This window comes from Gadus macrocephalus, chromosome 3 (assembly GCF_031168955.1).
Source record: "Gadus macrocephalus chromosome 3, ASM3116895v1".
In the NCBI taxonomy this organism is placed as follows: Eukaryota; Metazoa; Chordata; class Actinopteri; order Gadiformes; family Gadidae; genus Gadus; species Gadus macrocephalus.
This window is the reverse complement of record NC_082384.1, coordinates 17607703-17628417: the sequence shown is the minus strand read 5'-3', so window position 1 is coordinate 17628417 and position 20715 is coordinate 17607703. Positions and strand designations below refer to the sequence as shown.

Here is a 20715-nt window from a genome sequence, read left to right as displayed (position 1 = left end):
GCATGACAATTCCAATGCCTACCGGCATCCACTTCCTAGCAGCCTGAGGCAAGAGGCGTTCTATCTGTTCTTAAGGTAAATTATGGGCCCTATTTTAACAGTCTGAAACGCAAGTGGGAAGCGCAAAGCGCAAGTAGCTTTGTGGGCGGTTCTACGGCGCTATCGCTATTTTACAGGCGGATAAATTACACTTGCGTCGCGGCGCAAGTGTCAAAAGGGTTGGTCTGAAGCAGCCTAGTTACCCGTAGGTGTGGTTTGGGCGTAACGTCCAACAAACCAATGAGAGTGCCAGCTCCCATCCCCTTTAAGAGCCATGAGCGCATTTGAATCGGACGAGTTGATATTTTGACAGCGCGTCTGCAGTCTCCGATGAGACAGATGCACATGAATTTCAAACTGCAAATGGCTCAGTTTATTGCCAAATAATATGGCCTAATTCACACATGGAATAAGGGGTTTTTCTTCCACAACTTCAGAAATACTGAGTCCTCAAATAAATTTCGGCAAAGAAAACGTATATGATATAACATATGACATGCGGTAACTGTGGTTCTATTTAATGATATACACAATACATTATAAACATTGTTTCTTATCAGTATTGTATGCTATCCTAATATGCATGTGTCCCCGCGGTAATAGACATTGCCATTGATTGTATTATGCGTTACGTGTTTAGTTTGCGTGTGTTTAAAAAGAGCACACACGCGCGCCCGCATTCATTCATTCTTTTTAACACTCACTCGCGGTAAAACAATGTTTTTCACGATCAAATACTCATCAATCCTAAAAGTTATGGGCATGTAGGCCTACACGATTTCTCTGTCAAGAAAATATGTGTTTGCTGTACGGTGTTTGCAGATGCATTGATTTAAAAGTACAACTTATTACCGCTGCATCAGCTGTTCTTTCCCAAATAATTTACCAAGAATGTGCGGCTAGGTAGATGGGAGAAGCAAAGTGTATGCGCGAGGTGCACAAGCAATCCGTATGCATCGCATGCGCATGTATGCATGCACCCTTAAAATAGCATCTGAACAACGCGCCACTGACTTTAAACCAGGTCTTTCCTGGTCAGTAGCGCAATGGTATTCAGAAACGGCAAAATACCATTTGCGCCAGAACACGCCTCCTCCTTCCGCCGAACCGCCCCTTGGGGCGCATGATCAATCCCTAATTTACCGGCGAGTGGCGGTGGTGGGAAAAGAACGCTCTGCGCCAGTTGTAAACTAGCAACGACACATGCGCCAGTGACTAAGTCACTTGCGCCGGATGCAAGATAGGGCCCATCATCTTCTTCTATATGTCTAGCCCTAAGACAGTCTGTCTGCCAGTGCTCATTATGACTTATTCAAAAGAGTGCAGTTCAAACAAAACATTGCTATAGACTAAATTTGTTTCTTTCGAAATGACTTAACACTTTGCAAAGTCAAACCGTGAACATTTAGTCCTTCTGTCGTTAGATTTACTCTTTTTCTGTTTTCAGCACACACACACACATATAACAGACACACACACACACACACACACACACACACATACACACACACGTACAAGCACACACACACACACACACACACACACACACACACACACACACACACACACACACACACACACACACACGTCACATTCACACATACCCACGATATGACATTGAAATAGGCACATTTTTGGGGTGAGACAGAGCATTCAAATGAGCGATCAGAAAAAAACGAATGAAATCAAAGCCAATTTAGTTTGTTGTTAAGAGAGGTGGCTTCAAATTTAACAGTATGGGAATGGGGTTGAAACACAAGCTGTTAAAGTAAATATTGAAACAATACGCATTTTCTTTGAGCAAACTGTTTCTCTGGGCTGTTTATGGAGCGATGGGGAAGCAAAGGTGGACACATGAAAAGCATTTTTCAGTTGACAAACGTCCCACATAGAAATGTTGAAATGTCTGTCAGATTAGATCTTTTTTCATCACACACCTTATCAAGAGAAAAGCGTAGTAAAAAGCAGATTGTACTTTGCTTTGGAAAAAATTGAATTAGCCACAAACTTTACAATCACTGAGTGTAATACATTGTATCATCCTTGATTACCCAATTTACAGTATCAAAGTATGACTGAGCATACAAGTCAAGTCCACTCACACACTACCTCAGGCTAACTTCATGATTTGCAAGCCTAGACTAAAAGCAGGTGGGGCCCTCGGACAGGGGGCCATTTTGAAAACACAACAACCACACAAACGGACACAGAGCTTATTTTGCAGCCAAGATTTTAAATCTGAAACTTGCAACAATATGAAAAGACAAGTTTGAACAAGTGTTCAACTCTCATTGTAAAATGAAAAGAATGTACATGGCCATTTTTGATTAATATGGCAGCAAATCCAACAACTGAGTTGAGGAATGTTTTTCACAGTGGAGATTAGCAAGGTTCTCTGCTTGGTGCCAATGTAGTCTGCAAACACTGGAGTACACACCTATAATTCATCACGGAACATTGATAACACTGTTTGCTGGGTACAAGCACGCACACTAGGCCAACGTAAAAGTATTTTTAGTTCCCAGTCAAAAAACCTTTGAAAGATTTGAGGGTTCAGCTTCCTCAGGGTTTGCCCCTTGTACCATGAGTATTACCTGAGCCATTGTTGGAGAATACATTGTGCTTTCCAATAATAGTTTCACAAAGCTCAACACACCTTACAAAAGCCACTATTGATTGGTTGATATCATTATTCTTTCTTTATTGTGCTTTACTTTATAGGCCAACCTGCATAAAAAACAGATTCTAATTCGCAGAACTATTTGATTTGATCAACTTCCTTCAATTATGCATAGATACCTGATTCTTCATTAAAATCAAGGAAAAATCAAAGATATTGGCTGAGGGCTATTCTTATTCTCCACTTTTCCAACATTCTTATGGAGCCTATGAACATTGGAGGTTATATATGCCATAAAGCTTATGTATTATGCAGCACGTTTCGCTGCTTAATTTAGACATTAAATATGTAGGAACTGGGTTTGATTTTTTTAAGGGGAGGAAACCCACATTTAGCCACCCAAGAATGTGGTTGCTTCCAAATGGAAGACATGTTGAAAATATCAAAGAATGTAATGGTTAGATCCTTGTGGCAGGGACTGTGGCAGGAATTTCAGACTTTGACTCAGTGTCAATCACACTCAGTCTGAGTGTCTCGGCACAGGTGTTTTTTTGTCAAAGAAAATCCTAAAATACAAGTGAATCTGAAATAAAACAGTATAATTAAATAATTAAATAATTAAAACTGAAATAAAATAAATATCAATAAATATCAATATAAATATCTGCTACAAAGAGGTTCAATGGAAAAATATATGAAGGTAATACATTTAGAAGGTCAGTATCCTGAAAGAAAGAAATGTGGCCAAAGAGAGGAGGAGCTGGAAGGAGCACTGCATTTAGAAACGGCTTAGTTCACCTAAACAACCGGTCAGGAATGTCTACTGCAGGTCTGAGAGACAGCTGGCCCATCTGTTCCTGCCATCAAATCCTCCCCCAAAGAGGAAAAATGAATGGAATCAGGAACCTTAACAGTCCTCCCGGAAGTGCACCGTCTCTCACATACACATACCAACGCACAGACGCGCATACTCTTATCAATGGATGCCAGATAGTGGAATTCATTCTTATGCTAGTTAGCTCCAAACCAATGCCTTCCTATTCTTTCATGTTCTGAAGAGTAAAAAGCACACACGCTTCACAAGCAGCCGTAGGATAATTGAGGAAAGAGGAGAGGAAAGAACTCACCAGTCTCTTCGTCAATCGTGAATATCCCCAGGCCAGAGCCATCCCGTATGGAGTATCGTATCTCCCCATCTCTGCCTTCATCCTCGTCTTGGGCAGATACTTTCATCACTGAGGTCCCAACTGGTACATCCTCTTTGATAAATCCTTTATCCAAGAATGAGCGGAATTGCGGCCTGTTAATGTTCTCGTTGATATCCACCACGTCCACCTCGATGAAGCAGGTTGACGACAAAGACATGGGCTTCCCTTTGTCCTTGGCTTTCGCCGTCAGGTTGAACACCTGCCGCTGCTCGTAGTCGAGGGTTTTCGCGATCCGCACCGCACCACTCAGCTTGTCCACGTCAAAGTGTCCATCGCCGCTGTCGATGAGGCTATAGCGCACCTGGCTGGAGGGTCCCACGTCGGGGTCGTGAGCCTCCAGCCACATGATCACTGCGCCGACGGGAAGGTCCTCCCTCACCCTCACCCGGTATTTAGGAGGCACAAATTTGGGTGGATTGTCATTGACGTCTTCCAGGATCACCTTTAACAACACTGTGGAGACGAGCTGGGGTTCGGCCACAGCCTGGTCACGGGCGGCGACTTTTAAAACATACACGGGAAGGCTTTCGCGGTCTAACTGTTTCTTTACCGTCACTAGTCCGGTATCCTCATTGATGGTAAAGTGATCTGTGCCCCCCAAAATAGAATACTTGACAATCCCGTTGTCACCTAGATCCTTGTCGGTTGAATCCACCTGGATGATTTCTGTGCCCACGGGTGTATTTTCACTTATTTCCACTGAATATGAGTCTTGCAAAAACTGTGGGCTGTTATCATTCGCATCTAAGATCTTGACATCCAAGAGGCGTGATGAGGACTTTTGTGGTATGCCGAGATCGTACACTGTGACATTGAGTGTATAGTGGTCCGTTGTTTCCCTATCAAGAGGAGCATTAACCAGCAGCCAGCCACTCTCCATGTCCACGATGAAGCGGCTCTCTGTGTCTCCCCCTGAAATAACATACACCAGCTTCCCATTAAAGCCGCTGTCCGTATCTGTAGCACTCAAGTGGACAATGCGAGCCCCGATGGGAAGGTCCTCTCTGACCTCCATGGCACTCGGAAATGACTCAGCGAACTGTGGCGTGAAGCGGTTCACAGAATGAATATCCATGAAGTTATCCTCGGGTTCTGCTTGGGTGTGAATCTTGCCGCCTTGGAGCAGTTTCTCCGCCAGCATGGTCGCGACGCCGGTGTCAATACATTTTAATTGGACAGGCTTGCGCGCTGTAATGACAGTTATATTCATAACCATGGACTGGGTCTCATGTTCCCCATCGCTGGCGGTGATCTGTAAACCATGGAAGGACACTTTGGACGCCTCTCCGTCACTGAGTGTCTGCTTCAGCGAGAGCACTCCGGAGTTTGCGTTCAGCTCAAACAGATCCAACTCGTTCCCAGCTTTAATGTTGTAATGCACGAGCTGCAGTTCATCCGCGTCGATGGCAGACACTGTGGTTATCTGCTCCCCCACACCGTGGTCTCTTGGCACGGTGACTTCACAGTCGATATTTTCAAACAGTGGCTTGTTGTCATTTAGGTTATTTAGTGTTATGGTGACGGATGCTTCCACCTCTCTGCGGAAAGGGGAACCCCAGTCGGATGCCCTGACTTTGAGGTTGTAAATCCTGGGCATCAGCTCATAATCGAGGACCTCGGAGGTGCTGATGACACCTGAGAAGTACTCGATGACAAATGGCTGTGGCATGACATTGGTAATGCTGTAGGTCACATAACCATTTTCTCCACGATCCAGGTCAGTGGCTTTGACCTCCAGCACGCTGGTCCCGACAGGAACGTTCTCATCAACTGAGGCCTTGTAAGATGTCTGCTTGAACTCAGGGGCATTGTTGTTTACATCATTCACGTCTATGATCACTTTGGTGAATGCCTTTTTGTCCGCGGTCATAACGTCAAGCTCATATCTGGGGGCATTATCAGCGTTAATGGGTCCCGCTGTGGTGATTAAACCCGTGTCTGGATTAATGCTGAATCTATTCTTCTCCGATTTATGTTTAAAAGCATACTTTAGCTGTGAATGCTTGGGCAAAGCCATTACCATAACGACAGGTGTGTGAAGTGGGGCAAACTCACTGAGATTGACCCTGTAGATAGTTTTATCAAATTTAGATGGGCCTATTTTAAACTGCGGGGAGGTAACATGAATTAACTTAGCAGAGGAAAACCGGGGTAAACTCCCCTTATCTTTAGCTTGTAGCGTCAGGTTATATCCAAAAGGCTGGCTGTCCCAGTCTACATCCTTAACCGCTTTGATTTTGTATGCTTTGCTCCCTGGACTGCTTCTCACAGCTTTAAACTGTTGGAGAGGGTCTCCCGCTACCACACTCAGCGAGGCTATCTCCCCGTTCTGCCCCTGATCATTGTCCTCCACCATCACTACAGCATAGGTGGGGTCGCGGTCTGCATCAGAAGGGGCCAAAGCGACGGCGGTGATAACCGGCGCGTGTTCGTTGGCCTGCTCTATCCGGACGGTCAGCTTGGCCATGCTACTGAAGCCACTACTCCCGTAGAGCTTCATCCCTCTGTCTACAGCCAAGATCTCCAGCTCGTACAGCTTGGTCTCAGAGTAGTCAAGTTTGCCGGTAAGGGTCACCACTCCGCTTGTTGGGTGAACGGCAAACATGTCCGTCCAATCTGTGAAGCTGTAGTAGTATTCTCCATTTGTACCGATGTCGGCGTCTGTCGCCGTCACCTTGGCCACGCTGGTGCGTATGGCCGTGTTCTCCAGCAATGAAATACTGTACGACGTCGGTGAGAAGAGGGGTCTCAGATCATTGGTGTCCAGTACCTGAACCTTGACTCTCGCGCGAGCCTCCAAATTGGTGCCTCTTTCCGTGGCTTTGACGGTGAGTACATAGTGGTCTCTGACCTCGCGATTGAGAATGGCTGTGCTGCCTCCTTTGGTCCTTATTCTCAAAAAGCTGAAATCTCCAAGGAGGTATTCTTCGGCTTTGAATAGGTTCTCGTTGTCCCCGGCAACTATTTTGTACCGTATCTCCCAGGCGGGGTCAGCGATGTAGATACCCATCTTGGCATGGCTCTCTAAGAACGTCTTAGCAGCAGAGTTCTCATATATGGTTGTGTTGTAAACAGAGTGGGTGAATTGCATTGTGACGGATCTCGCAACTCTTTGGTTCCCTGTGCATCCACAGAGGTGCTCAAGGAGCAGTAGAACCGGTAGGATCAAGTATTTTCCCATATTTGTACTGTGATCTTGGCAGAGCCACCTGGAAAAAAAAGAAAAGAAAAGACAATAGGATAAGTAAGAACGAAAAGCAGATACAATTGTGTTCTTTGTCAGTGAATTCAAATAAATGAAAACAAATCATTCTAGGTTATTATTTCCGAATTTGCATTTGTACATCATGAAGGATATATTATACAGCTATATTATCCGTGTGATAACTATCTCAACTGTTAAATAAGTGAACTGCTGTGAACGTCGGTTATTACCCAGCCGATATGGTAACAGGCAAATGGCTGTCATGTGGTCATTAGATAAGCTAGTACGGTCAGTTAAATAAACAAAACTTTACTGTAGGCTACAGTAACCCCTTGCTGCTACCTCTGCTGCACGGAGTCAGGCAGTAACCGCAGATCCTTAGTACAATTGAATATTTGTATGTATAAACTAAGATACCCTTCAGGGACAAGGACAATATACACTGTCAAAATGTCGGTCATGTCAATCACTGCAAATAAAACATACAATTGAGGAGCTGCTTAAAACTAACAACAAATCTCTTCGTTGCAGAGCAGCTATAGCTGCAGCATGAGCTCCAATCACCTTCATATTAGATTATTCTATCGCTATGTATACCTAACTAGGTTTCATGAGGCATAACGCCGTAATATAACAGGCTACACGATATAAATTGCAAATAGTTCGGTACGAACAGAAAGAACAAAAAGAACCCAGGTTATTTTAGGCATTATCGTCATCTGTTAAAAGTCAATGAAGTCGGCATTGTGTCTTTACTCTAGTTATTTTCATGAAAGACGACACGTGTTTACTTTGAGCGTATCGACCACACCGCTCGTGCTTACGGGTTAGGTTTTAGGGATGTTTAGGTTAATAACTTTTGAGTTAGGCATTAAGGCTGTTTGGGTTAATAACTGACAGTCTACCTTGAATCACAACTCAACTTGTAGCATAGCGGATATAGAAGATACAGAAAGAAAGATAAAGTAATTCCTTGATTGCACTTTTTGGAGATTGCGTTTCGTGCAAGCATTTATACAACGTCTAATTATGTGTTCTCCATGAAAAAAAAAAATTAAAACTATTTATTTTTCAAACCCCCATCCCCCAACCAAAACCCATTCACTTTTTAAAAAGAAGAGAAGGCAGTCCGGAGCTGAGCAGATGCACAGTCTCCACACCAGTCCAGAAAAGTGCACAGAAAGCAGTAACGGTCAAAAGATAGACATTTATGAAAAATATACGCTTCTCCAACACGTACCCAAGTTACAAATAACTCCGCAAAACTCACAACGACCCCGCATTCGCTTAAGTTCCCCCGGAGATAAAGGCAGACGGAGCGGTGGCCGATTCCTCTACAAAGCGCCGCTCACAAAGCTAGCGGGACCGCCGCCGATCCATCGAAACTTTTCATACGTCCGAAAGATGGCAAGACTGACTGAAATTCGCAGTCACAAAGGATCAACAAAAATCACCAGTGGGTTACATACCTATTCTATCATTCGCGATGTAGATTAGGAGGTTTTTCATGTAGTTTAAAGTCTCCAAATCTCGGCATGGCAATACGTGGAGTCTCCTTCCCTACTCCATCCACTTCGCACTCTCCTTTCCATGGAGCTCTCCTTCCACAATGAATGCGCCCAGTATCTTTCCGCGCTGCGCACGCCCGGATCTACTTACTGCTGGCATGAACCTAAAACCCTATTTTCTCTATTCCCTAGAATAAAAACCAAATAACATTCCACCTACGTTTAATTTCCCGTTTTCTTATCAACTCAGGCTATATTTATCCCAATGTTCCTTTTAAATATTTTCTTTTTTATCTGATGATAGCCTCCCAAACACAACAAATAGCTAAATACTCAGATTGATGCAATTGTTTTACTACCATTTACGTTTACACATATAACCCTGTCATTAGTAATAGTATTGTAATAATTGCTATTATCATTATTATGATCATTATTATTGTTAATAATAACACGATTATTGTTTTTGTTTTTTTATTATATTCATAACTCATTTGTGATTGTTGTTATAAACAAATCCCTGTTGAATCTTTAAGGTTGAGCCCATCTATCGATTGTCCAGTTTTTTGTTTTGTTTTTTTACAGTGAATTCTTAATGGATTTCCTGCCTCCCCACTGTAGGCACGGGAGTGTGATGAATATGCGATTGATGGCGCTGTCTCGCTGCTCTCGGCCGGACCTGCACAGCACTGGGGCGCCAGCGTGTACGTGCGTGCGTGCGTTCCTGCTTGTGTGTGTGTGTGTGTGTGTGTGTGTGTGTGTGTGTGTGTGTGTGTGTGTGTGTGTGTGTGTGTGTGTGTGTGTGTGTGTGTGTGTGTGTGTTGGTGGGTAGGCGCGCGCTCTCATGCGTTCTAGTATGCAGGCTATATGTGTGATAGTGCGCGTCTCTGAGTGCGTGCGTACGTGCACGTGACTCTGTGCTCGTGAAGATAAAATATGTGGAGAACAAACTTCTAAGCGCTGCCTCTAAAATGCATAGTATGAAGCAGGGAATTTCAGTTTCCATACATTTCACTTACCAGGGCATCTGAACGATCGCTGCCGGTGGAAAGTTACGTTACACAAAGTCCTATACTTTTGGGTAATTTCTTAACATCTCGCTAAAAGTCTCTCTGGAAATCGACCACCAACCATTCCATTTTCTTCAGAGCACGAGAGAAGAAAAGAGAAGAGCATCCGTTAAAAGCCGCAGCTTCCTCGGCCGCTGCGTGATTCATAGCATTTCCATGGCTTGTCTAGTGCTCCACATCGGTTTAACGGCAGTGGCTCGCTCTTTCCAACGGGTTTAGGCAGCGTGTCGTCACGAGTTCATCTGTCATTCTAAGCATGCAAAGGTCTCAAACTAGGCAACGTGTGAGGTTATTTTGGGGGATTTTCTTAGTCCAACCAACCATCTTCCCCTTCTGCTTTGATAGATGTTTGGGTATGCACGTTGTGTCTCCATGGTTGACGCACGCACACAGTTTTTTTTCTCATTTTTGAATGTGTCAGTCATTTGGTAGATTATGATGCCAGTTATAGCGTGCACATTTGCCTAATATCTATTCAGCATCGCCTCACCTAAGTCCCACAGGCTGGGTAAATGAGTGGGATGGGATTGAGTGTGTGTGTGTGTGTGTGGGGGGGGGGGGGGGGGGGGGTCGTTTGCATATGTCTGTGTGTTTGCATGTGTCTGTTTGTGTTTGTATGTGTGTGTCCAAGCATGCATGTGTAAGTATGTAAAGACAGTGTGAATCAACACACATGGCTTTAAATGCATGTGTATGTCTCTCCCACCTCCCCCTCCCCCTCATCTTCCTCCTCCTCTTCCCTCCTCCTCATCCTCTCTCTCTCTTTCCAGACTATGTAAGTCATCACTGGCAGCTCTTTCCCCCTGCCGCGTGGTGCCTCCTCTGTGATCTGCCGATAAAGATTTAATTGAATTCAGGTCAGGTGATCCCCAAGGCTGGTTTCAATCCTTTGATCCCATCCAGTGTTTGTTGTCAGGGCAGTTGGGGGTCAAATCCCGATGACTTATTGATGCAGACTTGTTTGCATCTGGGAACTTTAAGGGCCTTCCCCATCATAGCAGATGGTGTCGGGATGGAACGGAAACGCTATGCAAGTAAACATAAATAGTGACTGACATTATTATGAAACATTGTTGGGAATGAGCCCTCTATAGCCAGAAATGAGAAATCCTGATAGACACATCAAAGCAAAAAAATTTGACTTGCGTAACCATTAGATCAACGATGAATATTCATTTGTGCATCATGTTTTAGTTTGTGTCATTTTTTTTTTCAAAGATCCCCACATTTTTTTGCGACACATGTCCTTATTTGTATTACCAAGCCGCCATTTTGGGTCTTTGAAATTCAGGACACTTTTCTGACAAGTATTATCATCACACCAGATCAGGGCTGGAGCGGTATTAGTCACTCCTTCTGTTGCCGAGACGAATGTCTTAAGGTGGAGGTTCACTAAAGCTTAAATGCCGAACAGATATCCGGAGAAAAGGGGAACATGATTTTGAAACATGCATACTTTCAAGGAATATATTTAGATATCGGTCCCAATTGCATTGCAATGCAAAAGTGCACACGGGATCTCACACCAACAACGGAGTGCTGTGATTTGGGGTGTGTGAAACACACACAACAGTTGAACGTCCTATTGACATACTTATTGTAACTAATGAATAAGCATTGACCGCTTGTCTCAATGTACACAACGTTGGACTCAAATCTCGTTGAAATGGGATGTAGAGTCACTAGACCCGTAACCAAAGCCAGTTGGTGTGTACTCGAATAACGATCATGCGTTGCAGTATAGGCAAAAGATAAACCAAAAGATGAGACATTTTAAATATAATGAGACAAAATGTTGTGCTCTCAAAATATGGTGTTCTTTTGCCTTGAGCAACGCAGACTAGATGATCCTCACAAATCCTTGGTGGTTGAAGAAGTTCCACTAATTACATTAAAACAACACAGGAAATCACTCTTTTGCGTGCACAGAAAATAATGTTTTGAGTTGGCATGAATGTAAGTCGTGAGTCACTTGTTCATTTGCATTCCACCCGAACCATGCTTCAAGATATGTACACTCTTCTTCATTAAAACAGGCCATTCAATACACTACAGTTTGTAGGCAAAACTGCTCGCGTTTGCCTACAACCAATTATTTATAATTCAGACTGTTGATTCCAAAGTTGCCGCTGCAGTGGTTCATAATATAAATAAGTGTTAAGAGCGTGTCTCTAAGGGCATCTCTGGGGGGACGCAGACAGTCCACGCTCTCTGAAAGGAAGGCATCTGAATCGTCACTGGCACACCAAATGGGGGTCTCAGTATTGTTAATAGGGGCCCAGAGAAGACAGCATATTTAGCCAGTCAAACAGAAATCGAGACAGCAGACAAATAAGGAAAAATAGCATTCACAAGTGCTTAGAAAAAGTATGTTGACAAAGTATGCAGGCATAATGGGCATTGGGGGAGCACTTCACATGAACGAGATAAAACTCTATGTATATTGTGTATGTTGTGTATATAAGGTGACAATTCAAATCAAAGAGACTAGGATAATTAACAGAAGAATGCAAATAGTTTTCATGTCAAATAGAATACATATCATGTACTGCAGTGATTCTCAACTGGTGGGTCGCGAAGGCCCTTTGAGTGGGTCGCAGAGCATATGCCAAACTTTAATCAATTGGAAAGAAGCCAGACTATAGTATTAATTAATGTTTCATTGGCGTTCTATTTCATTGAGTTGAGCCCCAATTGTTGCAGCTTTTCGTTTGCTCAATGTTTATAACATGCACATTTTCTTTAGTGAAGTAATTGGCACATCGCTTTTGTTTATTGTAGTGTCATGCTTTTTTTTTTGTTTGGTGTTATTTGCGATGTTTGATTTGTATTTTGATGTGTCTGAAATAAATGAAATCAATCAATCAATCAAAAAAGGCATTGTTGATTGCTGCAATATTGCTGAATAAATGATACAATGTTGGATCCTGGCTTAATGACTAATGACTTATGTGGGTCCTGAGGATAGAACAGTTAGAACCAGTGATCTATTGTAGTTTGTTAGTTTTGGTAGAGTTTTCGTTATGGGTCAAACATTTAATGGGAGCAGCATTTAAATAATTTGTTTGTGTACAGCATCATGCAAGAGGATTCTGACACTATGTGAAAATAAATTCCCTTTGGATCTTTGTGTGTGAAGTCACAAAACATTTCCCCTTTCCTATTGTTAAATTGTTCCAGATGGGGAAAATGTATACTCCTTACATACTGAGCCACATTGGTCAAATCTTCTTGTGAATTTATAAACTGTGCTTTCATGTGCATGTCACCAACCCACATTCCAGGGAATTATGCATAATAATTAAACAGACAGTTGTCGGTTTGAACCAAAACATTAGCATGAACACTCTAAATAAAACACAATTTAGAGTGCAAGAGGGCTCTAATCTCCTCACAGACATGTAGCATATCATCCTTAACTAAAGTGGCATAACCCATCATATCCTCATACAAACAATGTTCAATAATCTCTATTTCAGCCTTTGCTATGAGCAGGAAAGCCCTTGAGTTGTATGCAGCAACCTATAGATATGACAGCATTGGTGCATTGGGGAGGAATCAATGAGGGATCACTGTAGACTGACTTTCATTTCGCCATGCGCTGCACTGCACCAGCCATCTCTTCTTTCTAAATCCTAATCCCATGGAAATTGTGCCCGGGATTATACACAAAAGGCACATTTTGGACATGGATTTACATGTTTGGATTAGTAAAGCCAATGTAATGAAGAGACGTGGTTGTGTTTCCATCACGGTATTGTATCGCACATTAAAACCAGGCCGGGCCTTCCCTGTGTCGTGAAGACGTAAAAATCTGTGCATGCCATATAACAATTGAGACGAGATTATTGCTGTGCAGTAAGAGTGCTTTTATTTAGACTTATCAGCGAAGAAGCAGTTGCTCGAATTATAAGTATTCCAGCAGCACATGAAAAGCTTCACATGTCAACAGTCCAATCCTCCACCACTGCCCGTGTGCCAGCCCACCGTTTGTTATTCACATTTCAGCACTTTAGAAAGTTGACACAGACAAGCGAGGACCCGATGCATGTCCACAAGGAATATTTTGCCATGTCTTTTACTCAACCATTCCTTTAAAACAAATGGGTGCTCTGAAGTATTCAATAGGGAATCAAAGAAGAGGCCTTCCATGTTCTCAGTACAGTAGTATCTGTTCCGCTGTCTTCTCCTCCTCCTCCTCCTCCTCCTCCTCCTCCTCCTCCTCCTCCCATCATTGTATTTCAAGCTAGCCAATCATTGTGCAGCGACGATCATACATTATGTATTTACACACACATTTGCTTATCTAATAGGAGCAATATCATTGTCTCCGATTTGGGCATTTGAGGCAATGCCCCAAGGCCCCTAACGATGATTCTTAATCCTCAGATCTGGGGGGTGTCAAATCACCCCTGGGAGGGAATGAAAGGAAATAAATCTCTCTCTCTCTCCCTCTCTCTCCCTCTCCCTCTCCCTCTCCCTCTCTCTCTCTCTCTCTCTCTCTCTCTCTCTCTCTCTCTCCTTCTCCTTCTCTCTCTTCCCCCCTCCCTCTCTCTCTCTGTCTCTCTCTCCCTCTCTCTCTGTCTCTCTCTCCCTCTCTCTCTCTCTGTCTCTCTCTCCCTCTCTCTCCCCCTCTCCCTTTCTCTCTCTCTCTCTCCCCCTCTCTCTCTCTCTCTCTCTCTCTCTCTCTCTCTCTCTCTCTCTCTCTCTCTCTCTCTCTCTCTCTCTCTCTCCCTCTCTCTTTCGCTCTCTGTCTCTCTCTCCCTTTCACTCTCTGTCTCTCTCTCCCTATCTTTCCCTCCTGCTGTCTTTATCCCTCATTTGCCCCTCTCCCCTTATTTGTAGACAAAAGAGGCATTGTGTCTCTCAATGTTAAACCGTCTTCTTTGAATACATTGCAGCAAATATGCTTAGCCTGGGTCAGCAGGATAAACTATCTCAAGACAAAGCTACTTTTAAAGGGTACTTTCTCTAGGCAGTTCTTCATAGGGAAGGTAATCTCTTTCCACACAATAAATACAAAGTATTCAAATATTTTTTCTACACACATCTACAGTATATAGACCATAGATTAGATTATTATAGATTATATGACCAGAGAGAGTCATTTCACATGTGGCAGAGGCGACAGCCTAACCTTGAATGTGTGATTGTCTTTCATTTGTGTGCATTCTCATACCATATGTGTCGTCAGCTAAAGTCTGTGCTGGTTTTTTCTTTTGTATTTTTATGAGTTGAGTTTGAACCGGAATCCTGGAACAGGATTGTGTGTATTTTTCTACAGTTTGTTTGCCATTTACTCATAAAGACAGAGGCCCACGCAAACAAGCCCACATGACTACGTCTGCGCCATGCCATTTGCCAACTACACAAACCACACTGCTCTGTCGCTTTTGTTTTGTCTTTGTTAAACCCAACTGCACAAAGACTATTTTGATAATACATGAGCTTTTAGCATCAGCTCAGAGATGTTTGCTGTAACTCGCGCGTTGGAGGGTAAAAGCCCGAGCATATGACCCAGTGCAGGAAATCACTGCGAGGACCGGGATGCAAATCAGTGGAGCAGCACGGCGACATTGGCACTCATCAATGTTTGATGGGGCTTCGTTCTCCCAATCACAACGGACGAGCAGGAGCACATACACACACACACACACACGCTCGTGGGGGTTCACGAAAGAGGCAAGCATGGCTAAAGCACAGCTGCACACATTTGGTCATTAATACAGAATGCCCATGTTAATGTTCCTTTTGTTTGTTTGTTTGTATATTTGGAAGACAGTTTGCAGGCAGGCCGATGCCAGCTCTAGTCTTCTACAGTCAGGATCTTCCTGGTACACAAACAAGCAAATCAGGCTACCATGGAGTCACACTTTTTCGTAGTTGTGAAGGACAAAAAAACGATTGAAGAGGCAATGTGAAGATACATCAAGCCAGGCGCCATCTTGTGAGACACTGTGAGACAGAACCAATAGACCAACCGAAGCAACGGCCACGACACGGTGCGTCGTCAACTTTACATTCCATTTTTTATTTTAATGTAAGTGTAAGCACAAATCTGGATCATTGTTAATCATGAATCATTCAATTGTATGTGTTTTAATACATCAAAAATGTGTAAATAGCCTAATATTCTATTTTAAAATCTGATTTGACAGGTAATATTTGTAAAATTAATTTATTCAGCTTGATTCCTCCGTCTTTTATATGATCAATATAACTTACCAAGGAGAGCAACTTCCTTTTATTAAGTGCAAATTGCCCTGTTAATAAAACCACTTAATATCTCTCTAATAATTGAGTATTCGTCCATTTCACATTTCACACCCTTTCCGGTTCAGAATGCAACTCAGCACCATTAGTTGGGTTGAAGGGAAATAATTGTTTGCCATGCATAGCTTTGTATATGATTAGCACAAAGGTCAGAATAAATCCAGTCGAACAAGCTTCAGAAAAAGGGAAAAAATACATGAAAAGAAGAACTGACCTAACCCAATCAAAAGCAATGCAGTTTGTTTTGTTCTTTTTTTGTACCAACACTATTACACACTGCGTCTACGTCATAATAACCATTAGCTTTTAAAAGTGAAAATAAAACGACCAAGTGGCACAATTTTTCAAGGGAAAGGCCAAGGCTTACGCCAACGTGGGGCTCTGCAGGAGTCAATGCTGTATCCCGTCAGTTCAGAAGGTCAATAGAGTCTGGCATACTGATGAAATGAAAACACGCAATAGGCCTTTCGTCCTTAGATTGATCTGCACATTGCTGTGGGGCAAAAAAACCAACAGGGAAATTGAGACACAGTGAGAAGCATAAGCAGGGGAATATTAAGGCCCAATCCCATTTCTGCCCTTTACCCCTTCCCCTTACCCCTCCCTCTTGTTTTGAAGGGGTAAGGGGAAGGGGTAAAGGGAAGGGGTAAGGGGTAGAAATGGGATTGGGCCTTAGACATTGTTTGCCCCCCACCCCCTAATTCCAACGCCATCCTTTTCTTTACATAGTTTGAATCCTGGAATCTTCTTGGTCTGTCGGCTATTTTAACAGGACAGAGGTTGATTGCGCTTGGAGGCCTCTGTAAAGAATCCGCTGCAACAATTAAAGAGGCTGGAGGACATTGAAGGGTGAGGTTTAAGGATGAAAGCGTAGGGTATCTTTCTGCCATTGCAATACTGAAGACAAAATGTTTGTTTACGTTTGTTCATCAGTCAATGTAAGTTTCTTTCTCTTTCTTTACTTTTTGTTAAAAACGCAAAAAACAAACATGGATTAAACGTTACAGGGAGACTAATTAAATATTTGATAGGCTCTCTTAGCTTATCCATCGTTTATCTCAATGCGTGCTCGCCAAAGTGAGAATTAAAGATAAGATGCCATATAAAGATTATGATTAAAGATCCAATACGTTTTTCAAATAACTCTCTGCATTGTGCTTCTAATTAGGGTGTTATCCCGGCTTGTTTTGATCATATCTGCTTCACAACTATGAAAAGCTGATTGTCTAATGACTTAAGTATTGACCCAATGACAGCGATCAACTCAAATGTTGTCGTTTTTTCTAATGCATCCTCCCTCAAAATGGCTGGACAGTCGCTGGCCGCGTGGGCTCAGTGCCAGGATGCAGAGAAATGGACCCCAACCCTATGGAAGATATTGAGGAGGATAGTCTCTGCTGAATACAAATGTACGGCTGTGCTACCTAGTGTCCTCGAGTGTACAATGATACGATTAGAAACTTTAAATTAGAAATATAATTAGTAGGCAGAATAAGTAGACATAAGATACTTTTAATGAAAGTATCTTCTGAAAGTATTTTTTGCTAACTTGAGTTTCTTTTTATAATGCTACCATCAATTAACGGTAGATATATTGAGAAAGAACCGGCTGAACAGGCCAACAAAATAATAACAATTCTTGCCCTACCGTCCCACTACCGCACACGCACACACACACACACACACACACTCACACACACACACACACACACACATGCACACACACACACACACACACACACACACACACATGCACACACACACACACACACACACACACACACGCACGCACACACACGCACACACACACACACGCACGCACGCACACGCACGCACGCACGCACGCACGCACGCACGCACGCACGCACACACACACACACACACACACACACACACACACACACACACACACACATACACACACACACTATCATGGGAAAATGAATCGTAATGATAATATAAAATTATATGCAAATTATATAAACCTCGTTTACATTGATTCCAATCGATTTAATAGGCCTTTGAACACGTTCTCCTTGCACCTAGAGATGTCTCCCTTCCTCTCTCTAATCAAACGTTTATAAGGTAGTTCACATTTGCATTGCCACTGTAGTCACAAAGTCTTATAATGAGGCTATGCCAATCTCCTGTCTTCTTAGATGTGTAGATTCCTTCAGCAGCTTTTGAATCCTTACAGACGTTCCCAATGCCCCAGATAGTGTATTGCAAAGTATCTTGATCTCTCCCGCCGTGGCCAATCCTTAACTCTCCACGATGATCACTCCCCCTCACCTTGGGTTGCTGTTTGTTGTTCCTTCCCATGATGTGAAAGTTTCCCTATCAAGTACACCTTTTGTCTCATTAAAGATGCTTGGTAAATCGCTGACTGTGTCTTTCCATGATCATTCTCTATTAAATCAATTACCCTGCTGTCGAGAATTCCCCTAAAATACATTTATTTTCATCAGACACCTACACGCAAACAAGTGTTAACTATTACTATTCATATTTTGTCATTTAGTTGATGCTTCCAGATACATCTTTAAGCAAGAGTCAAACACCCTAGTGAACACCCTTGCCCTACACCATATGGCTCCCACAAACACACGTAAGCACGAAGCACAAACAGACACACACATACCAGCCCAAGCAGACCACTGAAGGGACATGGGAACATACTCTCTCCCGCTAGATACACGCTACATAATGGATGTGCTGCTGTTCTTGTGTCACTAATGGCTCAGTCAGGATCTCTACCATGAGGCTACCAGTATGCAGATGTTATATGACAGTTCCCTCCCTCACCAGAAAGGCCACTCAGTATTTCTGGCACTGACACTGGTTTGTCTTTTCATCCCTGGCTACAAGAAAAATAACAAGGACAATATTCCCTCCTCCTCCTCCATGTATTTTTACTCCTGTTAATATCCTCCCAGCTCTGCACAGAGCGAGAAGAGGCGGTAAAATGTCAGTCGAGACAGGGAGACAGGCCGAGGCTACGGCGTGCGCCTCCCTGGCTGTTTTCTGCGCTTGCTGTAAGCCGCCTTGGATAAACGTTTGCTAAATGACTAAAAAGTAAATATAGGTATCAGCCGACGACATCTTTGAGAAAGCGAAGTATCCGTAGTATTTTTAAATAACTCTACCTGGAAGTGGAAAATTCCAATCAGGCTGCGATCAGGCAGAACAAAAGACAGACAGACGTCGCACTGGCTCACCAGAACTATTCCCCCAGACCCACTGTGTAAGACATGTTTCCCCTCGACGGGTTAACAGAACTTCAAGGATATTAACTTTTTGGATAGGAGAGAGAAAGCAAAGGAGAGACCTTGAGATTAATGCACTTCAGATTTAGAGAAAGGTGGGTACAGCTGTTCATCAGAACAATATATGACATTGTTTCTAAATATACTCTGAACATACATTAAACAACCAGGTATAGGGTAGGAATACTCATTATTACATGTTTCTATTCTAAATTATATTAAACACTGTATTCACGCAACAAACCGTACTGCTGTGGTGAAAAGAATCGCCTTCTGCAGAGATGCAGGGTGTGTTAAATGTCACATGGATCACTTTGTAGAAGACAGGGAAACACAACTAGTGTGTTTCAGAGACGACCCCCCCACATTTCATCATTGCAATTCATGTGCTGCCCCGACATCGCTGAGCAGCTGCCCTTGGATGGTCCAAGGTGGTGGCTGCCAAGGCTGTTCTTGACGGACCAGGGAGCGTATGGGGGCAGGGTCTCCAGGTATAGGGGTTAAGAAACAGTGTATGTTGTGCACACATTTGTTCACTTCAAAGATGCTGATATTGCTCTTGACCCATGAGCCATGTAGTCAAGGGAAGGCGAGCCCTTTGCTCTAATGTTTGGGTTAATATGTAAAGGCTCAAGGCTGTATGCTTTGTAGCGCTTTCTTCAGGGTATCCTTCATAACACTTTGAGACTAGGAATAGAAAGCACAACGCAACACTTTATACGCCTCCTGTCGCCGGTCTCCTGTCCAATACAATAAGCCTTGACACATGTTTACACCTATTTCTCTGCAGCATTGTGTTTTTTCTGTCACCCTCCTGTCCTGTGAGTGCTGTTTAACTGGCATAGGGATAAGATATGTGCTTTTTAATATCACACTTACTCTCCATAACAAACACGTTGGCTACCTCCAGCCTGATGTGCGCTGTTAATCAGGTCCTGGTGAGATGAAAGTATGAGAGCTTTATCTATTCAGTGAACATGTCAACCAATTAGTATTCCTGTATGAGCCGTAGACCAGATAAGGATCTACTCAAACCGCAGCTGGAGGATGTTTGTGGTGTATTGTTCCATTTATGCCGATAAGACAAGACTCTCCCAGTATTCTCCCAGCAGGGATTCACCAAGCGATGCAATTATATTTAACAACAGTATACCGTGCAGCATACACTCCTCTGGTCTTTCTTGATATATTATTTTGTAAAATGTTTACTTTTGACATTGAACATTGCTTCCAAAATTGATATTTTGCATTGATTTCCCAAGATACCTATTACAAAAAAGGCATTTGGGTTTTGGTCCGTTTATCGTTGTAAGATACGAATGAAGCCAATGGACTCCAGTGTACTGCAGGTCTGTATCCAGCTTGATTTCTCCATAACAACAATAATGAGAATATCATCATACATAGGGAATCATAATGTTATTACCTAACAATTTCGTTTTACCATTTCACTTTTAGGTTTTAAGGCATTTAGCAGACATCGAAAGTGACCTACAACCATTCATACACATATATACAGCGGAGAC

At 43.0% G+C, this 20715-nt stretch overlaps 1 protein-coding gene across 1 annotated transcript in view; it reads right to left on the bottom strand.

Moving 5' to 3' along the window:
- Positions 1-9709, bottom strand: part of fat1a (FAT atypical cadherin 1a) — a 74869-nt gene extending 65160 nt beyond the window's left edge. The window contains 2 exon segments of the mRNA XM_060047710.1: positions 3787-7076; positions 9600-9709. Of these exon segments, the coding sequence (XP_059903693.1) occupies positions 3787-7076; positions 9600-9607 (3298 nt within the window). The 5' untranslated portion in view covers positions 9608-9709.
- Between the last annotated feature and the right edge of the window lie 11006 nt (positions 9710-20715).